The sequence below is a fragment of the Ictidomys tridecemlineatus genome, chromosome 15 (genome assembly GCF_052094955.1).
Source record: "Ictidomys tridecemlineatus isolate mIctTri1 chromosome 15, mIctTri1.hap1, whole genome shotgun sequence".
NCBI lineage: Eukaryota > Metazoa > Chordata > Mammalia > Rodentia > Sciuridae > Ictidomys > Ictidomys tridecemlineatus.
Genome location: NC_135491.1, coordinates 15,308,146 through 15,329,420, shown reverse-complemented (window position 1 = coordinate 15,329,420; position 21,275 = coordinate 15,308,146). Strand labels below are relative to the sequence as shown.

The window sequence follows — 21,275 nt, the reverse complement described above, 5'->3', positions numbered from 1 at the left end:
CTGACCCTTTAAGTATCATCTTTCAGATCTTTTTGGGTATAATCCACAGCGTGAAATAAATTTTACATTACTAAGTGCCTGTGAAGTTTCATCAGACAGCATTCAGCCTTACATCTGTGGACAATTCTGATACTGACGCCAAGCCCATCAGTGCACCCCTGTAATCCCAGTGGCTCTGGAGACCAGGGCAGGAGGATCATGAAGTCAAGGCCAGCCTTGGCAACATAACAAGACCCTGTCTCAAATGAAAAAAAAGTTCCGACCCCAACACCAATTGATTGCTGTGACCCACCAATGGCTGTGACCCACCCTTTGAAGCACTGCCTTGGAGGGCACCCGAGGGTGAGAATAGTGAGCCTCCTGTCCAGGGAGGACCTGCCTGAGAGTGCAGTGGTTTCACCAGAGTTACTTGGTGTCTGAGTTTGTCTCCTCAGTTCTGCAGTCTCTCCTACAGGAGGGGAGGGAGCGGCTTTTCCTTCTGGAACTCTTCTCTAGGCTCCCGCATGCCCCTGTGTTGACACAGAACAGAGTCCTGCTCTGCTGAGTTGGGTCTCCAGCCAGGCTCAGTCCTGCTGCCTCCCTGTGACTTTCCCTTCTGGACTGGAAGCCCCCTTCTTCTCTTCTCTTTCCAAACAAGGTAGTCCTCAAGGTCAGGCGGGCATTCTGTGCCCCCCCACCCGCATAGGATGGGCGCCTGGCCCTCATTCCTGGGTGCACATTGCAGCATGACACTTTGAGATGTTGCTCTGGACTCTTCTTGCAACAAAAGGACTTGGCGTCGTTCCCTTGGCCCTTCCTAGAAATCCCTTAAAGCCTTAAAACCAATTCCAAAAGCAAGCTGGGCAGAGACCTCATGGGCTCCTTCCCTGGCCCCTTTGCCACGGTGGATGTGGCTGGTGGACTCCGGCCTTCTCCCCACTGAGCCTTGCGGCCTTAGCTGCCCATCTAGGCATCCATGCCAGTTGGCTCCGAGCTGATGAGCAGTGAGACCTGCTTGTGGCATCCCCAGCACATGGAGAGCCCAGAGCTCCTGGAGAGCAGGGTATTGGGAAGAGATTTGGCCAGGGGTTCTCCAGCTCCCTTTGTTGTTGGAAGGGCCACCTGAGCACACAGAAGCAGGTCTCCCTGGCCAGCAGGGGATCCTCCCTCAGGCTGCCCTGGCTGCTGCTTCTCACAGGATACCCGGGGGTCTGGCCATGGTAGGCACTGGCCTGGTCACAGGGCTGCTGTTGCAGGTTGCTCAGGGGACTCCGGCATGCCCTCAGGACACTTGGAGCATAACTGTCATGCTTTCAACTTTCTGCACCATTTCCTGGCTGATAATGGTGCTTTTTTGTTTCAAAGGCTGCCCAAGGTGGCCAATAGCTACAGCATTCAGTGAACATTTCATACCCTCTGTCATCCCAGGCTGCTGGCATCATTGAGAGGTAGGATGGGCTCTTAAAATATCAACCAAGCCAGGCTATGGTGGTCCACGTTTGTAATCCCAACAATCCCAGGGAGAAGATGCACGTTCAAGGCCAACCTCAGCAATTTAGTGAGGCCCTGAGCAACTTAGTAACACCTTGTCTCTAAGTAAAAAATATAAAATACAGGGGATGTGGCTCAGAGATAAAGCACTCCTAGGGTTCAATCCCCAGTACTGCCCCCCCCCCCCGCAATCAACTAGATCTATGTTCCTAGTGACTAGGGAGACTGAGGCAGGATGATCCTAAGTTCAAGACCAGCCTGGGTTCAATTCCCAGTACTCAGGAGGAGGTGATGGCAAGGGCGGGGAATGCAGCTGAGTGGTAGAAAGGTTCCCTGGGGATTGAACTCAAGCACAAGACCCTGGTTCAATCCCCGACACCTCTACACACAAACCAGATTTCTCACTCTTCCTCCTCCTTCTGTACACACTTAACTAAGGCGGAGAGTGTGGCTGTTCCCAGAAAGGGTTTCACCCAGGTCATCTGGGTGAGGATCAGGATAAAAGGATTGAGGTTATATAGAATTTTTTGTTTGGGTTTGGGGTATTGGGAATTGAACTCAGGGGCATTTTACCACTGAGCCACATCCCCAGCCTTTTTTAAATTTTATTTTGAGATAGAGTCTCACTAAATTGCTGAGGCTGGTCTCGAACTTGTGATCCTCCTGCCTCTGCCTCCCAAGTCACAGGAATTACAGGCATGTGCATCATGCCTAGCTAGAGTACTTTTAAAATCTGGGATTCTACCCCTATTGTTCCTGAGTGTGATAAGTCTGTCTTTTCCCTAATATCAAGCCTTGACTTGAAGGGTATCTGATCAGCTCAGGTCAGCCTTGAAGACAATGACCACTCAGATGAGTGTCCTTTTTGCCAAGACCCCCACGTGGGCCAAAATGGGAGCTATAATGACGTTCGCCAACAATGGCAGCTTCTGAATGTGGGACCCACCCCCACCAGGTGTTTCTAAAAGCATGTACTGGCACAGCCTTGTTCGACTTTTTAAAAATTTTTATTTATTTTTATATCTTGGATTGAACCCAGGGGCGCTTAACAACACTGAGCCACATCGCCAGCCGCTTTCATTTTTTATTTAGAGATGGTCTAGGTTGCTTAGGGCTTAAGTTGCTGATCCTCCCGAGCTGCTGGGATAACAGATGCGTTCCACCACACCCAGCTACCTTGTTCCAATTTTGTTTATGCAAAGTCATGTTTCTGACCCCTGAGGAGTCCTGGGCAATGGCATTCACAGGGCACCTGAGACCATCTCAGTATCATTACCCAAGTTTCCAAGTCAAGTTTAACAATTCCAGAGCCAAAGGACCCTGTGCCCCTCCCTGCAGGTTTTGTATATGTGCTTGGGGGCTGGGCCACAGAAGGTCTCTCTGCCTTTTGGCCCTGTGGTGACACTAAAGAACCGTAGGTAAGTCTAAACTCCCTCGCATGGGGTCTACATTAGCATTAGGCACATCCAACCTATGAAATAAGACCTCCCCAGGCTGCTGGGTGGCATGGTCCAGGCTTAGTATGCCACATGGTGGTCTCCTGCTGCTGCCCTGTTTATAGTAGCTGTGGGAGACAAAGCAAACAAATTTGGTCCCAGCCTCTGGTGGTCAGATTCATCAGTGACCAATATCATGGCACATTCTTGAGATTTCACCAGAAGCCAATGTGCTGTAGGATCGAGGAGCAGTTTCTTAGGAGAAACAGCCTTCTCACAGCATCTCTGCTCCTGCAGGTCTTGGGTGGGCGAGAATGTGTAACCCTAGCCAGCACAGTGGCGCATGCCTGTGATGAGTTCAAAGCCAGTCTAATAAAATATGGAAAAGGGCTGGGGATATGGCTCAGTGGTTGAGTACCCCTGGGTTCGATTCCCAGTACAAAAAAAAAAAAAGTGTGACTCTGACCGTTCTTTACCCAGGATTGGGTTTGCAGCACTGTTTGAAACAGGCCAGCATGTTAGGTGGTAAGTAATAAAACCCATCCCAGAGCTGACAGCTGGGTGGAGGCCAAGCTTGGACCTCCCCAGCTGGATTGGCAGTCCCTCGGCACTTCCCAAAGAAGGGCTGTCCAGATTTTCTGATTATTGGTAAGTATCCGAGGACCTAAGGGCCAAACCAGATGGGTTGCAGGCAAAGGCCAGTGCAGTGCAGCGTTTGCTGAGAAAGGAAACTGAGTCTCTGCAGACGGTGTGCGTCAGGTCACGAATTTGCTAGGATGTGGTTGATTTCAAAGAAAACATTCCCGGATGTGGATCCTGATGTTTATGGACTGGGCAGTCCACTCTCGTAAACTCCAGGAAAGACCAGACCCAGCTGGCTTCAGATGCTCTTGCAGTCAGCTGCGGCTGGGCTGGCCCCAGATGCGCAGGAGCACGAGGCCAAGGGGCCTGCCCTTCCCCAGTCCACACCTGGCTTCCCTGTTCTCCAAGTCGAATCCAGAAATCTCTTTCTAAATTGCAGCAATAAAGGAAAAGCCTCAGGACTGTAGTGACCCTTTGAGGATGTCTGCTTCCTTCAGGTGACACTTTTTTTAGAAAGGATGCTGACCCAAGGAGTCAGTATCTGTTTCAGTTTGGATCTGGACTGTCCCCCAAAGGCCCGGAACCCATCTGGTGAGACTATTGAGAGGTGATGGGAACTTCAGAAGGCAGGGCCTGGTGGGGGTAATAGGTCCCTGGGGGCATGGCCTTGAAGGAGGTATTGTGTCACCAGCTCTGTCCTTGTGATGCAGCTCTGTCTTCTGGCCATCACTAGGTGAGCAGCTTTGCTCCACCACGTGCTCCGCACCATGGTGGCCAGCATCACCACAGGCCCAGGGACGAGGGAGCCAAGAGACCATGAGCTGAAACTGTGAGCCAAAGTAAACCTTTCCTCCTGTACATGGGTTTTCTCAGGCATTTGGTCACAGTGATGAGAAGCTGACAACACAATATTGCTGCAGACCCGTCGGGATGCAGGCCCCTTTCTCCTGCAGAGAGAGCCTCTGCTCCAGGGCATTTTATGTAGAAATGATAGGGAATGAGCAGGGGAGGGCAGGCCCGTCAGATGCCATGGCTCAGCCAACAAGGGAGTTCTATACCTGAGATGAGCAGAGGCCAAGGTCAGACGGGCCTGGGACAGACAAGCTACTGTCCTGGCCTGTTAGCCATGGCAGACGACAACTGAGTGGTGAGGAGCTGGCACTTTCCAAACAGCAGAAGGCTGGCTGGCCTGTTTTTTCTTTGCACCTCACACCTGTTTCATCCACCTCCCCAGCTGGCACCATTTGTAAACCTGAAGTTGGCAGAGCAAGGGAGAAAGGGGCACTCACTGCCACTAATGCCACCAACAGGGAGTGACAACAGAAATGAGACCCCACATCCATTTTCTCCTTTATTTCAGTAACAGAAGCCCCCAGGTTTTTCCTGGGCACAGCTGCCCAGCTAGGAATGATATTTCCCAGCTTCCCTTGCAGTTAGATGTAATCATCTGTCTAAGTCCTGGCCAATGGGTTGTGAGCACGTGGGTACATCTGCCTTCCTGGTCATCAGGATTGAACCAAGGGTGCTCCATCACTGAGCTGCATCCCCCGGCTTTTTTAATTTTTGAGTCAGTCTCCCTAACTTGCCAAGCCTGGCCTAGAACTTACAAACCCCATGCCTCAGCCTCCTGAGAGCTGAAATAGAGCCCAGGGCCTTGAACATGATAGGCTAGCGCTCTACCATGGAGCCACACCCCTAAGCCCTAGGTCAGGTTGTGCTCCCCACCTGCCCTTTTTCTTCCCAAGAACCCAGTGGTAGAAGCCCACTTCCATGGGCAGTAATAAAGGAGCCCGAGTCGCTGGGCGATCTCCTGGAGCACCAGCTCTGATTCCCCTCAACTCAGACTCCTGTGAAAGAAGATGGCACCATCTTGCTAAGCCTCCATCTTTTGGGTCTCTGTAAAAGATCCCGGACTCAGGTCCTAACCATAATCCAACAGTGAGTGAGAGGCGGACAGGGCCACGTTCCCCTGTGCCCATTCACCCGCCTTGAAAGGCAGCAGGGAGCTTCATCCTGGGAAGGCCTCCGTGGCTGGGTGGCAGCTCACCAGCGGTGTCTTGGGCACGAAGCTGCACTGTGTCAGGCTCGTGGCCTCAGATAAACTCGAGGATCCTATTGCCAATTTCATGATCAATAATAAGGTTTTGGGAAATAATTATAAAGACTAACCTGTATTGGGCTTCCATCCTGTGCCAGGCAGACTGTGCAAAACTTGTGAGGGAAGTTTTCCCCTTAGGAGAAGAGAAGTCGGGGGCTGCTTACCACCGAGCAGTGAGGGGCGGAGCAAGGACGCCCATCAGCGGACTGACCTCAGGACCCAAACTGGCCGTTCTGTGCTGCTCTAACCTGCCATTAGCACGCTCCCTGGCCTCAGGTAACCTCACTGATTCACCAAATGATAGCACCAAGGCTGAGTCACACAGATCCGGTGACAGCACCGCAGACCAAGTCCCCACCCTCATGGAATTCATGCTCCACCAGGAGAAACACACACTCTCATATCCTGCCCTCAGCTGTGGGCAAAGCCACACTCACTCAGCGGGAGAAAGACCCATTTACAATCCCCACCCCACCCTGCTCCTCTCCTCACCTCACCGCTTCAGCTCCACCCTCTGCCTTCTGTTCTCCACTCGACCTCCTTGCGATGCCTTGGACACAGGCACATTCCCACCTCAGGGCCTTTGCACTTACGATTCCTCTGCCTAGAGCACTCTCCCTCCATATCTTTAGTTTTTTTTTTTAATATTTATTTTATAGTTGTATTTGGACATAATACCTTTATTTTATTTATCTTTATGTGGTGCTGAGGATCGAACCCAGGGCCTTGCACATGCTAGGTGAGCGTTTTACCCCTGAGCCACAACCCCAGCCCCCATATCTTTAGATTTTTACTCAAGATACTCAAGTCAGGTGTAGTGGTACACTCTTGTCACCTTAGCTACTCACAGTCTGAAGCAGGAGGATCCCAAGTTCAAGACCAGCCTAGTCAACTTAGCAAGATCCTGTCTCAAACTAAAATGTGAAAAGTACTGGGGATGTAGCTCAGTGGTAGAGTGCACCTGAGTTCAATCCCCTGTACCTTAAAAAAAAATGCTGAAAAATTAAAAAAAAAATGCTGAGAGGAGTGGTGGCTTTTGCCTGTTCTCCCAGCTACTTGGGAGGCTGAGGCAAGAGGATTAGATTGCTTGAGCCTAAGAGTTAAGAGACCAGCCTGGGCAACAGCAGCAGGACCCTTCCTCTAAATAAAACAAAACAGCTGGGCTCCTGGCTCACACCTGTAATCCCAACAGTTTGGGAAGCTGAGGCAGGAAGATCTCCAGTTCAAAGCCAGCCTCAGCAACTTAGCAAGACCCTGTCTCTAAATAAAAAATAAATAAAAAGTGCTGGGGATGTGGCTCAGTGGTAAAGTGCCCTTGAGTTCAATGAAAAAAAAATATTCAGTGACTTTTAAATCCAACCCTTCCCCATCATACCAAATATTTATTACCTTTTCCTCTTGCATTTGTCTTTTTTTGTTTTTTTTTAGATATATTTCTTAGTTGTAGTTGGACACAATACCTTTATTCATTTTTATGTGGTGCTGAGGATGGAACCCAGGGCCTCACACATACTGGGTGAGTGCTCTACCACTGAGCCCAGCCCCTTGGGGCTTTTGTTTGTTTGAGACAAGGTCTCCATGTTGACCAGGCTGGCCTCAAACTCCTGGGCTCAAGTGATCCTCCGGCCCCTCAAGTAGCTGGGACCCAGGGCTCACGGGCCTGCCCTCAGCTGCATTTTCTTATTCTGTTTTTGGTACTCGGGGCCACTGAGCTGCACTCCCAAACCTTTTTAATTTTGAGATAGGATCTTGCTAATTGCCAAGGTGGCCTTAAACTTGCAGTCTTCTTGCCTCAGCTTCCCGAGCAGCTGGGAGAACAGGCATGTGCCACTGTGACTGGCCATTTTCCTTTTTTAAAAAATTTTTTAATTTTATATACGAATGCTTTTATTGAGGTATAAGTTACATAAAACTCACCCAATTCAAATATATAATTCAGTGGGGTTTTTTGGTACCAGGGATTGAAACCAGGGGTGCTTAACCATTGAGTCACATCCCCAGCCTTTTTTGAGACAGGGTCTCATTAAGTTGCTTAGGGACTCACTTAGTTACTGAGGCTGACCTCAAACTTGCAATCCCCCTATCTCAGCCTCCAGAGTCACTGGGATTACAGGTGTGCACTACCATGCCTGGTTCAATTCAGTGATTTTTAATAAATTTGCTAAGTGGTGCAACTGTCCCTATGTATCAGTTTTTAGAATATTTCCACAATATGGCTGGATTTGGTGGTGCACACCTGCAATCCCAGTCACTCTGGAGGCTTAGGAAGGAGGATGGCAAGTTTGAGGCCAGCCCTGGCAACTTAGTGAGACTTTCAACAACTTAACAAGACCCTGTCTCAAAATAGCATGATATTAAATAAAGGACTGGGGATTGGGTTGGGAGGTAAAGCACTCCTAGGATTCAATTCCCAGTACCCCCCCCCCCAAAAAAAAGAACATTTTCACTTTCCTATATGATCTCACTATATTGCCTAGGCTGGACTCAAATTTCTGAACTCAAAGGATCCTCCTACCTCAGTCTCCCAAGTGGCTGGAACTGTAGGTGCCATTACCATATGCTGTTTAGAACATTTTAATTACCTCTTGTGCATTTACAGTTAATCCCCAGTCCCCCCTCATCAGCCCTCTAGCAACCACTAACTACTGTCTCTGTAACTGCCTTCCTTGAACATTTCACATAAATGACATCAGGCATTAGAGTCTTGCATCTGGCCGCTTTTCCATAGCATTGTGTGCTTCATCCGTGATGCAGGGTGTCAGGGACTTGTTCCTTATCATTGCTGCATATTATTCCACTGATAGGCATGCCACATTTTGTCCATCCATTCACCAAATGACAAACTTTTTTTCCCCAGTTTTTCCTTAACATACTATGTACATTTTACTCTGCTTTCCTCAGTAGAATTGTCAATTCCATGAGGCTGATTTTGTTCACCTCTGTACCCCTAGCCCTTGAACTGTACTGGATATCTAAGGTGCTCAATTAAATATATGCCAAAGGAATAAAGAATGAAGATAACCTCAGATGGTGGTGAGCAGGGGCTATGCCGGGCAGGAGAAAGGGATGGAATGACAGAGACAGGGCAGGCACCTCTGAGGACATTTAGAGCAGATATCTGAGGGTACAGCCACTTTTCCTGCCTAGAATCTCCCTTTGTGCAGTCAGGACACCCACTGTCACAGAGGCTAGGCCCCCATTCCTCTCCCAGTCTGACTCAAGCCTGGTTCAGGGGTAAAAAGGCTGGGCTCAGCTGGACATCCCTTCAGTTTAGAGTCCCCAGGGTGAGTCGGAAAGCCAAGCTGAGCTTTGACTTCAGCCACTCTGCCAGAGCCTGAACCCCTGTTCGCCCTGCATCTTCCTGTGACTCCCTCGGCCTTCCTATCTGAAAATAAGTAGTATCAGGGCCTGCTGTCTGGGCTGGATGCTGCGATGCTGCTCAAGCTCAGTCTCCAGCGTGATGGTATTTGGAAGTGGGACTCTAGGGCGGTTGTGAGATCAGAAGGGTGGAGCTCACAGGAATGGGGTTAGTGTCCTTAGATCTTGCTCTGGGGCACTGAGGCGGCAGAAAGAAGGCAGCTGTTCACAAGCCAGGAAGTGGCCCTTAGAAACACCAGCTCCTCTGTACCTTGGTCTTTAACTCCCAGCCTGGATCTGTGGTGTATTTGTTACAGCAGCCCAAGCTAAGACACCTGCCTTTATTCAAAACAAAACTAAAGGCACCACTTCATATCCTCCATGTGCATTATTCCATCTGTGCCAGGCTCCAGTCTAGGAAACCAACCCACCCAGATCGCACAGCCCCAGCGGCAGCTGTCACTCACAGGCCGGGAGTGAAACAACCTTCTGGAAGTCTCTCTGCTGCTGACACAGCTGGGCCTGGAATGGCCAGGCCCCGTCCGGCCTGGGCGCCTCACCCCAGCCAGTTTCTCTCCAGGCGGGAGAGGGGCTGTGAGCCTCAGTTAAACAGTGAAGACCCCGGCGGCCTGCACGGGCATCCCTTCAGGGCAGCCATCCGACCTTTTGAGGGGAAGCTTACAACAACCCTCCATCCTCTCCCCAGAAACCTGCAGCTCCGACACGCCCCGACCCCAGCCCGTCCACCGGTGGCCTGGATCCGGAACAGGCAATCAACTGTCCGCCTCCCCCCTGCCTACGGAGGAAAGTGTGGGTGGGGCAGGGAGGGGCGGTGAGTCAGGACCTAGTTGCTGCAGGGACAAAGGTTGGGAGGGTGGGACTCCTCCGAATTCCTGGGGCTACAGGTTGGGCGCTCCTCCTCCTCCCTGCGGGCACTGCCCGCTCCTCCGACCCACCTTCACTCGCCACCATGGAGTTCAACCTGGCAACAGGTGCGCTCCGGGCGGGGGGTCCCCGTGGGTGGGGGCAGGCTCAGCGGGCCGGGGGTTCCGATACCCCCCAACCCACCCAACTTTATTTGTGTCGCAGCCCTGGACTCTAATTCCAAGAAGCCAGCGGGGACAGGCCAGGTGAGAGACCCCTGGCACGGTCCCTCCAAGGCTCAGTGCCCGCCAGAGGCGGGGGCACCTCGGAAACCAAGGGTAAGTCACCTCGCCACCAGGCATGCAGGGGGATGGGGCGACCTGGCTTCGACTTTGGTCCTTAGACCTTGTGGCACCTCGGCTTTCCGACTTGGGGTGGGGGTCTGGGAAGGGGTTCCCCGCCCTCACTGTCATCCCTGTCCCCCAGCATGGCAATGGCAGCTCCTCAGACTCCAGCAGCAGCAGCAGCAGCAGCTCCTCCAGCGACTCAGATGCGGAGGGGAAGGTAAAGGGCTGCCCGGGCCTAGGCAGGCCAGGGTGGGGGTCAGCGCTGGGCGGGGCCGTTCCCAGGACAGCCTGGACATCTCCCCTCCCACCCGCTGCCCACAGTGCCACGCTGCGGGCGCCAAGCAGCACGAAGCCACCCCGGGCCAGGCCAAGAAGCTCAAAGTGAAGAAGAAAAAGGAGGAGAAGAAGGACAAGAAGGAGAAGAAGGAAAAGAAGGAGAAGGGCAAGAAGTCCCCTCACTGATTAAACCCTCCCGATGGTGGCGCTGTGTCTGGCTCCCGCCCGTCGCTCCGCTCCCCGGCCCGGCGCTGCCCCCTGCTGGGCGGCCAGGCCCCTGCCCGGCGTCCCAAGGACGGAGGCGGCCCCAGTCCATCAGGCTTTATTGTTTCGCTGTGCAGCTGGAGATCTCAGCACCTTGGCGGGGAGAGGGGCGCGGGCGGGCGCGGGCGGCGGCCCTGCCCCGAAAGGCGGCCCGAGGCGGGCGGAGATGAGCGGCGGCAGCGGGCGGGCGGCTGCGCGGGCGCCCTCACCGCACCAGGTGGAAGGTGAGCCAGTACATGAGCAGGGGCTGCGCCGCCGCCACGGCCATGGTCAGGTACATGCGCAGCTGGTTCCGAGCCCCGCGCACCGGTACCCCTTCAGCCGCCGCCTCGGCCAGGATCTTCAGCCGCAGCGTCCGGATCTGGGAGGGGAGGGGAGACGGGCGCTGGGTTTACCCTCGCCACCAACCCGCCCGGGCCACAGGACTGGGCGGTGGGAGGACTGGGCGGCGGGAGGACTGGGCGGACTTCTAGCCTCTGCCCACAAGAACCCGCAGCCTGGGCCAAGATCCTGCCCCTCTGCAGCCTCCAGTTGCAACTCCAGCAGGGTCCGTGAGCAAAAATGAGGGTTCTAGACTCAAATGCCAGTAAGACAGCTTTACCAGCCACGGTTTTTTCCCCTCTTGGTGCTGAAATCAAATGCAGAGCCTCTCACGTGCTTGACAAGGCACCCTCCGTGCTACACCTGGCACCCTCCGGGATGACCATTTTTAAAGACAAACTAGATCATCAACCCTGCCTCCCCAATCCCAGACTGAACCCAGACCCAGTCTACCATCGAGCTATACTCGCAACCTTTCTGAGACAAGGTCTCACTATTGCCCGGGGTGGCCTTCATTCTCCTGCCTCAGCCTCCGGTAACTGAGATTATAGGTGGGACCCATACTGCCTAAGGCTGCCCCCACCCCACCTCAGTTTTTTTTAAATGGGGTCTCCCTATGTTGCTGAGGCTGGCCTCCAACTTGAGATCTCCCCACCTAAGCCTCCTAAGTAGCTGGAATTACAGCTAGAAATGTGCCCTGCTAGAAATACTATTTTCTAAAATATTTGAAATGCATTTTTTTAACTTTGAAATGATGACATCAGCGTATCTGCTCTTCGGTCATTTACAGCCCAGTAGCCCTGCGCCCCATGTGCACCCTGGGCTCTGACCTCTCCCAGCACCCTGACATGCAGACATCACCATCCCATTTTATAAAAGGGGAAACTGAGGTTTAACCCCAGAACTGATCTGAGGCATGAATTTCGGGTCAACCCAAGCCAGGGCCCTCTGCCAGCAGCCCCACTCCGGATGGAAGGGCTCTTAGAGAATCTCCTTCCAGGGACATTTTGGTGGGAAAGTTCCCCACATAAGGGGAAGGGTGGGGACCCAGCCCCCAGGCTGGGTGGGAATCCTCACCAGCCCCAATGCCGGCTCCTGCGGCTCTGCCTGACCCAGCTTGGATACCTCCTCTTCTAAGAAGCCCTCCTGACCCAGGCTGGGTTAGCCACTCCATGGCCCTCAGTTTGGCAACAGCTCCCGTCTAAATTCCTTCTCTGACATCCTTTGCTTGGATGCCCCAGGGCCCAACTATGTCCAGGAGGCCTGTGTCCTCAGCCTTACCCACCCTGAGCCCCAGCTCACCATGAACACGAAGATGGACACGCAGCACCAGCCCAGCACCAAGTAGTAGCCAGTTTTCCCAAAGAGCAGGCCCATGAGAACCCCGCCGATCATGCTGGAGAGAGGGAGAATGGAGGCTGGTTTGAGGACAGGGCCCAAGGGCGGGGCTGGCAGGCAGGTTTGGGGGTACTCACCCGACATATTTGTAGCCCAGGAAGGCCACCAGGTCGATGGTGGTGAGGTCGGTATTGACAGTGACCAGGTAGAGGCTGAGCAGGATGGCCAGCACCTCCAGGGCCAGCCAGGCCAGTGCTGAGCTTGCCTGCAAGCCCAGGAGGTCTGGGGAGAATCTGTGGGACCGAGCTCTGTCATTCAGCTGCTGGCTCAGACCCCCCCTGAGCACTGGCCTAGGACAGCCCAGCAGTGACCAAGAGGGACCTGGGCCTGCCCTCCTAGACATCCCATTCCAAGATACCAGTTTGTTCCCAGGCAGTGACACCCACAAGGGTCAATCACAGGTGTGACTCACAGGGGGCTGTGGCACACAGGCCAGAAGGGGTGGCAGAAGGGGCTTCCCAGAACAGAGGACAGCTAAGCTGAGGTCTGAAGGAGTAAGCAGTGGTCAGAGAAGGGCTCAACCATTAATCAACTGCTTCTAATGACAGTTGTTTTCATGCCACAAGGGAAAGGACAAGGGACTATGAGGGAAAGACAGGGGCTCGCTCTGGAGGAGAGGTGTCGATGCTGGGTGAGGCATGAGCAGGTGACATAGGGAAGGAGCCTTCTGAGCCAAAGTAACAGAAGTGCCCAGGCCCTGGGGCAGCATCAGGCCCTCTGGAGTGGAAAGGGACAGAGTGGCACGGCAGAGGGAGCAAAGGGGATGGAGATGCCAGGCTGAGGAGCTGGGGCTCAATTCGGGGGCTGCTGGCAGCTGTATGGGTCAGGGTGGGGTGCGGCCCAGCCCACAGCTCACATAAAACCTTCCCAGATGCCCCTGGAGTGAGGGCGCAGGGGGCAGCGTGCTCAGGAGAGTGAGGAAGAGGACAGATCTCGGGTGGAGGCTAAGAGGAAGGATGGATTTAGAGGGTGTGACGGGCTGCATGTGGCTGGGAAAGAGAGGGGAGGCAAGGGGACAGTGAGGGTGATGGACTGAGACCTCCCTGATGTGCCTTGGTCCCCAAGACCACCCCACTCCCTTACCTATCCTGTGTCCCCAGTGCAAGGCCAGCCACCAAGATGTAGGTGATGAAAGCCATCGCTGTAGGAGAAGACACAAGACAGTGGTCAGAGGAAGGGCCATTTTGGGCCTTGGCACCCAAAATTCTGCCAGAGACGTGCCCAGCCAGAGGGAGGGGGTTGTGGGCAGGGCTGGGCAGGGTGAAACCTGGAATATAGAGGTCAGGCGCGTTGACGTCAAAGCGGGGAGCCACTGGGGTGTCCTGCTGATACTGCACCTCCCAGTCCTGTGGGGAGAAAGGGGGAGCGGGCAGGATCCCCAGAGCAGGGCTCCTCCCGCCTTGCTTACAGCGCTGACCCTGGGACCCCAACCCCGACCGCCGGGCAGCGCAGTGCCAACCTGGTGCAGATAGGGGAAGACGAGCAGGCCCAGCTTTTTGCCCACATACACGGTGTCCACGGCAAAATAGTACTTGAGCTTGGTGACAGGGATGAAGCGGTCAATCTGCGGAGGCAGAGCTCAAGCCTGAGATCCTGCAGCCCCTGCCGTCCCCCCACCCTAGCCCTGGTCCACTCACGTTCTTGTCCACCAGCTCCTTGCCCTGCGCGGCCAGGCTGCTCCCGTAGGCCATGGCCATGTTGGACACAGGATCTGCCAGGAAGGCCGCCTGTGCGGAGGCAGAGGTGTTGGGGTAGCCCAGACCACCAGGTGCCTGCTGGGCTCCATAGCCCCGATTCTGGGCTGAACTCGTGTCATCAAAAAGTTGGTGGGGGTCGGCCATGCCCGGCGGGGAGGCCGGAGTCCTCCGCTTCGAGGCTGCAGGGGAAGAGAGTGGACGCTCACTCATTCTGCAGCTCTCCTTCTTGCTCCTGCCAAATCAGGGGCTGGGGTCATCAGCAGAGTGCTGACGTCACATGGGCTCTCAGGCGCAGGCTCTGCCTATCCATCTACCATCTACCAATCTACCCCTCCACATCCATCCATCCCTCCATCATCCATCTGTCATTACCCACCCATCCGTCACCTATCTACCCGTCCATTATCACCTACCTATCACCCACCCATCATCCGTCCATCCATCTTTGTCACCCATCCACTCATCTACAAAATACAGCTACTCTGGGGTCTAATACGCACCAAGCCTTTTATAAACTAGGGCTCTGTCCCTGTCTCCCACGCTCTCAGTCACTCAGGGAGAGTGGTTCAGGTCCAGCCACCTTGGCCTTTCAATGCTCACCAGACATACCTGCCACCTACCTGGCACACACCTACCTCTGGGCCACTGCACTAGCTGTGCCTCTGCCTGGAATGCTCTCCCCACCACGCGCACACAGTTCCCCCTCTCCGCCTGCGGATGGGGCCCTCCCTGATCACCCCGCTCACAGCTGTACCTCCCTTTGGGGTGGTACCTGACCCACTTCCCTACTTCATTTTGACGACTGAACTCGGCACCAGCTGACCGATCAGCTGTTTTCTTTATTTTACTCACTGTCTCCCCACTGGACTGCGAGACCCTGGGGTGGGGACCTTCACCATGTTCACAGCTGAACCTCAGAGCTAAAGCAGGTGCTCAGTGTGAGTAAATGGCCACCCCCATTGGACAGATGTGAAACCAAGGCACAGAGAGCAACACGGCTCGTGAAAGGACCAAACAGAGTTGACTGGCATGGAATCTAGACCAGATCTCTCTGGCAAAGATGACAATGATTAAACCCTGACAGATAGGCACCATGATACATTCCTGTAATCCTTGTGACTCAGACCCTGAGGCAGGAAGATCACAAGTTCAAGACCAGCCTGGACAACTTAGCAAGACCTGACCTGATAAAAAATAAAAAGGGCTGGGGGTAGAGTTCAGTGGTAGAGTCCTTGCCCAGCACACTCCAGACCCTGGGTTCTAAGCAGCACATGCACACATACACACGCACACAACTCCACAAAATGTCCCCTCTGGCTTCATGGCGGTGGGGTGGGGGAGGAACATGGGCAGGAAAAGTAGACTGCTGAGGTGGCCCAGAGGGGAGTGGTGGCAGGACCCCAGAGGGTGGGGTATGGGCTGTTTCTGGGTACATCTCCCAGGTAGGAGGGATGGGGACTTGCTGGAGGTGGTGAGGAAGTGGAAGAATCAACGCTGAGCAGTGGGGTGGATTGGGGGGGTGGAAGACCAGCAACCTGGCCCTGGGCTCCTGTTCCTGGCCACTGAGCAATGCCACCCAGCAGACATTTGCTGAGAACTACTACACGCCAGGCACTGCTTTGGGCACAGGGGACAGGAGGTAAGGCCATGCTGGGATGTGGGAGAAGAATCAATTATCCATGTCACAGCCTCCTCTATCCCTGGGTTCTCCCCTCTGTAGAATGGAGTTAACTGCCCCCCCCCCCCCCCCCCGTGCAGGGCTGGTGTGAGGCAAAGTGACCGCTCACAAACTGCTCAGCTGCACAAAACCATGTTCCTTATTATCAGCCCCCCAGCTCTTCCTCTCAATTTTTCTTTCTTTCCTTTTCCCCCTTCTGCAGAGCTGGGGTGGAGCCCAGGCCTTCGCACGCGAGGTAGGTGCTCTGCCACCGAAGCCCCGGCACTAGCCCCTTCTTCTCAATTCCTCAGTAGCCTAAACACACAGACCAGGTCTCTTTAATCATGAAGGAAGCAGCACTGGCCCTGACCTTCCCCCTTTCCTCCTTCCCTTTTCCCTTTCACCTCTGGCCAGACGAGTGGCTTCCTGAAAGTTCAGGGCGAGTCTTCCTCCCTCCCTGTCATTCCCTTGGCACTGGGTATGTGGGGTTCTGCTGTCACAGGCCTAGGCCATTGTTCCACTCTTATCTAACTCGATCCCCTGGAAGCTTTTGGTGTCACTGCCCCAAATGCCAACCTCCAACTCTGTGGCTTCTGCGACACTGCATGCACCTGTTTCTCAAATCTGTCAGACCTTGCAAACATCCACGGAGCAGAGCCTACATGAGAGGCCCTGCTGCGGGCACAGCGCACACAGCACGGGGCAGGGGCACGGGGCAGGGACAGAACCACTCCTGCCTCCAGGAGCTCACAGGCTCCCGAATGGTCCCTCCCTGAAATGTGTGACCCAATTTTCCATCCTTACCCTGTCTTCCGCCTCTCACCTACAGCAATCCCACCCACAATCCACAATCAGCTCTGACCACCACAGGGTGCCTTCGCTTTCTGGGCTCAATCTCTAGCCGCTGTTTTTCCATTGGCACCAGATCCAGGTCTAACCTCTTCCCAGAATTCCCTCTGGCTGCCTGCCCCTGGGTCTTGACCTCAGCGTCCAAACCTTGATTCCCTTCTGCCTCACAACCAGTCAACAATTCCTTAGTTCTCACACACTATGTCCCAAGGTCCCCCTCTCTGACTCTGTCACCTCCCCCCTGATTTAAATGTCTTCCCTGGTGGAGCCCTGTCTTAGCTCCACCAACCTCCCTCTAATGGGCAGCCAGTGAACCTTTCAAATGCACGCAGCAAGCCACAACGTCCTCTGCCTAAGATCAGTGCCCCTTGTGCTGAGAGTCAGCTCCAAACATGGAATGGCCCTGGGTGACCCAGCTCTGCCAGACACCTCTGTCCTAGCCACAATGGTCTCTTCAGGCCCTGTCCACGCAGCCCCTTGCCCTGCAGGCTTTTGGATGTGCAGTACTGTCACCTGGGAGCACTTCCTTCCTCTGCCCCTGCCAATATCACACCCAGTCCTTGGCCTAGAGGCTTCCTTCTCACAGGTCTCCCGAGTCCTGGTACAAAGCAGGAGCCCCGCCTGTTCTGTCCTCCCTTCGGAGTGCACATCTTAGTTTCTAAGCAGATACTCACCTACTTGTATCCTAGTGCAGGCCTCCAGTGCCTTCCCCACCTCTACAAGTCTCCTCCTGGATAACTCATCATTACATGTACCCTCTCTGGTAGAGAAGCTGCACTGACCCCCAGGCCAGGCCTCCTCTGGGCTCCTGCCAACACCTCCATCCCGGCCCAGCCCCCTCTGCCTCCCATCCCTGTTCTGCGCTGCTCTCATCACATCTCCATTACTTCCCGCTGCCACTTCTGCTCTGTAACTAGCAGCTCCATGAGGGCAGGAACAAGTGCTCTCTGGACACTGGCGTTACCTCCTGCATCTCACACCACTGGGCCAGCCAGGAACTTACCAAAGGTTGAAGAGGTGGAGAGACATTGCCCTCTCCCCCAAGAGTCCTCCTCAACCCGTCACATCCTGGACTATGTACCCCCCAACCCCAGTACTAGGGATTAAACTTGGGGCCTAGAGCACTGATCTACATCTCCAGCCCTTCTTGTTAAATTTTGAGACAGGGCTTGTTAAGGTGTCCAGGTTGGCCTTCATTTTTCAATCTTCCTGACTGTCCTCATTACGATTATAGGTAGAGGGATTAAAGGTGTGCCTGGGGCAAATTATTCTCTTTTTTTTTCAATTTTATTTATTTTATTCACTTTAGATATATTTGTGTGTGTGTGTGTGTGTGTGTGTGTGTGTGTGTGTGTGTGGTGCTGGGGATTGAACCCAGGGCCTTGTGCATGCAAGGCAAGCACTCTACCAACTGAGCTATATCCCCAGCCCTCATTTTAGTTATTGATGGACCTTTATTTTTTATTTATATGTGGTGCTGAGAATGGAACCCAGTGCCTCACACATTCGAGGCAAGCGCTGGCTGTACCACTGCACCACAACCCCAGCCCGAGGATTATTCTCTTTATAGCTCTTTTTACTCCCCAAATTATCTTGTTGCTTCGTTTGCTTTTTAGTGTGTCTGCCTTTCCACTGAATTCTGAGCTGTTAAGACAGCAAGGACCAGAGTCCTCAGACCTACTTCTGAGTACCCAAATCCCAGAATAGAGCCTGGCACGGGGGAGCTTAGGCAAGGAATGATGAATGAAGAAACGAAACGCACTGCGCTCATATGGAGATGAAGAGGAATTGAGAGACACAAATTCAAAGGTGGGGAAAAAGGAGATTAACAGTACAATCAGTACAAGTTCAATTTTAAATGAGCGTGAACATGATCCTCTCACGGAGGGCCCTGAAGGCCGTAGTAAGAAGCACGGGCGACAGCTCGTGGGCACTGGGGAGCCACGGAAGGGTGGGGAGCAGGGGAAGGCAGACCGCTAACTCCAAATGAATGAAAGTCGCGTTTCTCCGCACATCACACAATATCCTACTCCAAGTCGTTTTCGTCCACAGCAGTTTCCCAAAGAATCCACCCACAATGCGCCCCCTACCCGGACCTGGCATCCCTGCGCTGTGCACACCTCCAAATTCCAGATCCTCAATCTCGTGACCTCCGACCTGCAGTGACCTCTCCAACCGCCGCCGCGGCCCCGCCACGCCCCCGCCCGCCCGAACTCCTCGATCAGCCACGTACGCCACTTACGCAGCCGGGGCGTCCCCGCCGCCGCCGCCAAGCCTGCCGGGTTCATCCTTTGCCGCCGCCACCTCAGCCGCAGTTCGTAACGTGGCCGCCCGGCTCCCGTAGCCACGCCCCAGCGGTGACACGACAGCCAATGGGCTTCAAGATTGCTCAGATGGCCGCGCCCCCTCTCTCTCACGGAGGCGTGGACGAGTGAGGTGGGGTTTACGTAAGAGGCGGGAACTGGGGCTCTCAGGCGTAAGGAGAGGGGCGGGACCTGAGCGTTAGGGAGGCGGGGCCGGGAACAATCCTAGGAGTAGGCGTTGTTGGGCATGACGGGAAATGTAGGTGTCACGTGTTGAGCGAAGAGGGCGATGGGAAATGGAGTTCTCTGCCGCTTGGGACTCTTTTGGGTGGCCGAGAGCACCGGGGAGCCAGCGAAGGGTGTGAAGAAGGGGAGAAGAGGTGCACTTGTGTTTCCGAGGGGCTGATCGAAGTTGTGCGAGCTCTGACGCTTTGGGCACTCTTTGAGTATTAAAGTGAATATTTAGAGTAGGAAGAAGACACCCAACAGGTTAGGTGAGAAGAACCGGTGTCTTTCTTGGAAGACAGCTTTAGGCAGTTTCCCAGAAATTTATTAAAATGTTCTCTCAACCGGATTTTCTCTGAAACCAAAGAGGCTCTCTAACTTCCACTTATCTCCGGCAAAGACAACGGTGGGGGTGACATCTGGGCAGTGATAGCGCTCCGGAAGGATGTCAGCTGGGGACCCTATCATTGTGGCTTCCCCTTCCTCCTCGGAGATGTGGGTCTTTTCTGGGGACCTTGAAAGGCTGCCCCTGGCTTCTCAATAACGAGTCCAGGCTGCACTGAGGTCCTTTTGTATGAGATGTCCCATTTCTCTTCTCACCTCGGGTTTAGAATCTGCCCCTTCGGCTTCACCGCCGTTTTCTCCTCACCTCAACCCTTCCTGTTGCGTCGAGATCCATCTCTTTTTGGGGGGTGGTGGGAGCACGAGGGTTGAGCCCAGGGGCACCTAAACCACTAGCCACACGCCCATCTCTTTTTTTGGATTTTATTTAGAAACAGGGACTCGCCAAGTTACTTAAGGCCTCGCTCAAGGGCTGCGGCTGGCTTTGAACTCGCCATCCTCCTGCCTCAGCCTCCCAAGCCACTGGGCACCCCTCACCCGGTGGGCACCACTCACCTGGCAAGACTGATCTCTTCTCGACTATTTTTAAATTATTATTAATAAAGTATTTTGGCTTCCTATTGGCCTCTTGTGACTATAGTCATCCTTCAGTATTTGTGGAGGATTAGTTTCGGGACCCTGTAGCTTCCAGAATCCTCAAACACTCCAGCCCTTTATGTAAAACAAGGTAAATTACACTCGGAGGCTGAGGCAGGAGGATTGAGAGTTCAAAGCCAGCCACAGCAATTTAGGGAGGCCCTAAGCAACTCAGCAAAACCCTGTCTCTAAATAAAATATAAAAAAGCTCTGAGGATGTGCCTCAGAGGTTAAGCGCTCCTGGGTTCAATGGGGGGGGTAGTTTTTGTGTACACATAGCCCTGTATACTTTGTTTCTATTCTTTTGTGTTGTGTTGGGGATTGAATCCAGGGTGCTCTACCACTGAGCAACACAGCCCTTTTTAATTTTTAATTTTGAGACAGAGTCTCACTACCCAGGCCAGCCTTGAGCTTGCAATCCTCCTTCCTCATCCTCCTGAAACACCTCCTGTATACTCTAAATAATAATAATAATAGTTGTTATTATTATTAATATGTAGTGCCAAAAATCAAACTCAGGGCTTCATACATGCTAGAAAGTGGCAAGCACTCTATCATTGCAGTAACCCAGCCCCTTAAATCACTCTATATTACTTCTTGGAGTGTTTTTTTTTTTTTTTTTGCGTGTGTAGGGGGGATACTGGGTATTGAGTCTCTGGGTGGCACACCCAGATCATTATTTTTGGGGGGTTACTGGGATGGACTCCAGGTTGCTTTACCCCTGAACTACCTCATCACACATACATCCTTTTTTGAGACAGGGTCTTGCTAAGTTGCAGGGGCTGGCCTTGAACTTGTGATCCTCCTGCCTCAGCATCCTAACTCATGAGATTACAAGCATGCTCCACAGTGCCTGACCCAGTTTATTGCTATCTTGATTAACAGGTATCTCTTCCTGTGTATTGTCAACCCAAAATTGGCCTCCGTCCCAAGAATTGCCATGGTTTTTATAAATAGAACCAGCTGGCCCCGAGCCCTACTCCTCTGTGGTAAGATGGAGTTGGGATTCTGGGCTGCCTCCCAGAAGGCTGCCAGGAGGTACTCATTTCTGGCTGCAAAGGGATGTAGGGAGACCCTCAGGAAGGACACTGAAGGAATGTTGTTGTTGTTACAGGGATCGAACCCAGGGCCTTGCTCACACTAGGATGTGCTG

The 21,275-nt window shown here is 53.6% G+C and overlaps 2 protein-coding genes and 1 long non-coding RNA gene across 6 annotated transcripts; 2 read left to right on the top strand and 1 right to left on the bottom strand.

The window, feature by feature from the left end:
- The first annotated feature begins 9,779 nt into the window (after positions 1-9,779).
- C15H19orf33 (chromosome 15 C19orf33 homolog) lies at positions 9,780-10,635 on the top strand. The gene is made up of 4 exons (XM_021720313.3): positions 9,780-9,935; positions 10,033-10,145; positions 10,294-10,371; positions 10,476-10,635. The coding sequence occupies exons 1-4, from the start codon at positions 9,914-9,916 to the stop codon at positions 10,614-10,616; spliced, it is 354 nt and encodes a 117-aa protein (XP_021575988.2). The 5' UTR covers positions 9,780-9,913; the 3' UTR covers positions 10,617-10,635.
- A 101-nt stretch (positions 10,636-10,736) lies between these two features.
- Positions 10,737-18,998, bottom strand: Yif1b (Yip1 interacting factor homolog B, membrane trafficking protein). 4 transcript variants are annotated; one of them, XM_005340494.4, is made up of 8 exons: positions 18,859-18,998; positions 14,051-14,289; positions 13,873-13,977; positions 13,681-13,759; positions 13,497-13,554; positions 12,491-12,646; positions 12,318-12,411; positions 10,737-11,055 (listed from the first exon to the last, which is right to left on the bottom strand). In XM_005340494.4, the coding sequence occupies exons 1-8, from the start codon at positions 18,902-18,904 to the stop codon at positions 10,900-10,902; spliced, it is 933 nt and encodes a 310-aa protein (XP_005340551.2). In that variant the 5' UTR covers positions 18,905-18,998; the 3' UTR covers positions 10,737-10,899. The 4 variants fall into 4 exon arrangements, with proteins under 4 accessions (XP_005340551.2, XP_005340550.2, XP_013220745.2 ...); XM_005340493.4 differs by having other exon boundaries at positions 18,850-18,985; XM_013365291.4 differs by having other exon boundaries at positions 18,737-18,876.
- Positions 15,876-20,111, top strand: LOC120887962 (uncharacterized). The gene is made up of 4 exons (XR_013430793.1): positions 15,876-16,023; positions 18,233-18,425; positions 18,669-19,052; positions 19,918-20,111. It is a non-coding gene; the product is annotated as an uncharacterized LOC120887962 (long non-coding RNA).
- Positions 20,112-21,275: the final 1,164 nt, after the last annotated feature.

Coding starts and splice junctions, on each gene's coding strand:
- C15H19orf33 (XM_021720313.3), top strand. CDS start 9,914: ATGGAGTTCAACCTGGCAACAG. Junction 10,146..10,293: donor GGGCACCTCGGAAACCAAGG/GTAAGTCACCTC, acceptor CCTGTCCCCCAG/CATGGCAATGGCAGCTCCTC. Junction 10,372..10,475: donor ACTCAGATGCGGAGGGGAAG/GTAAAGGGCTGC, acceptor CGCTGCCCACAG/TGCCACGCTGCGGGCGCCAA.
- Yif1b (XM_005340493.4), bottom strand. CDS start 18,904: ATGAACCCGGCAGGCTTGGCGGCGGCGGCGGGGACGCCCCGGCTGCGT. Junction 14,290..18,849: donor GCCCCGGCTGCGTAAGTGGC/GTACGTGGCTGA, acceptor CTTCCCCTGCAG/CCTCGAAGCGGAGGACTCCG. Junction 13,978..14,050: donor AGGAGCTGGTGGACAAGAAC/GTGAGTGGACCA, acceptor CTGCCTCCGCAG/ATTGACCGCTTCATCCCTGT.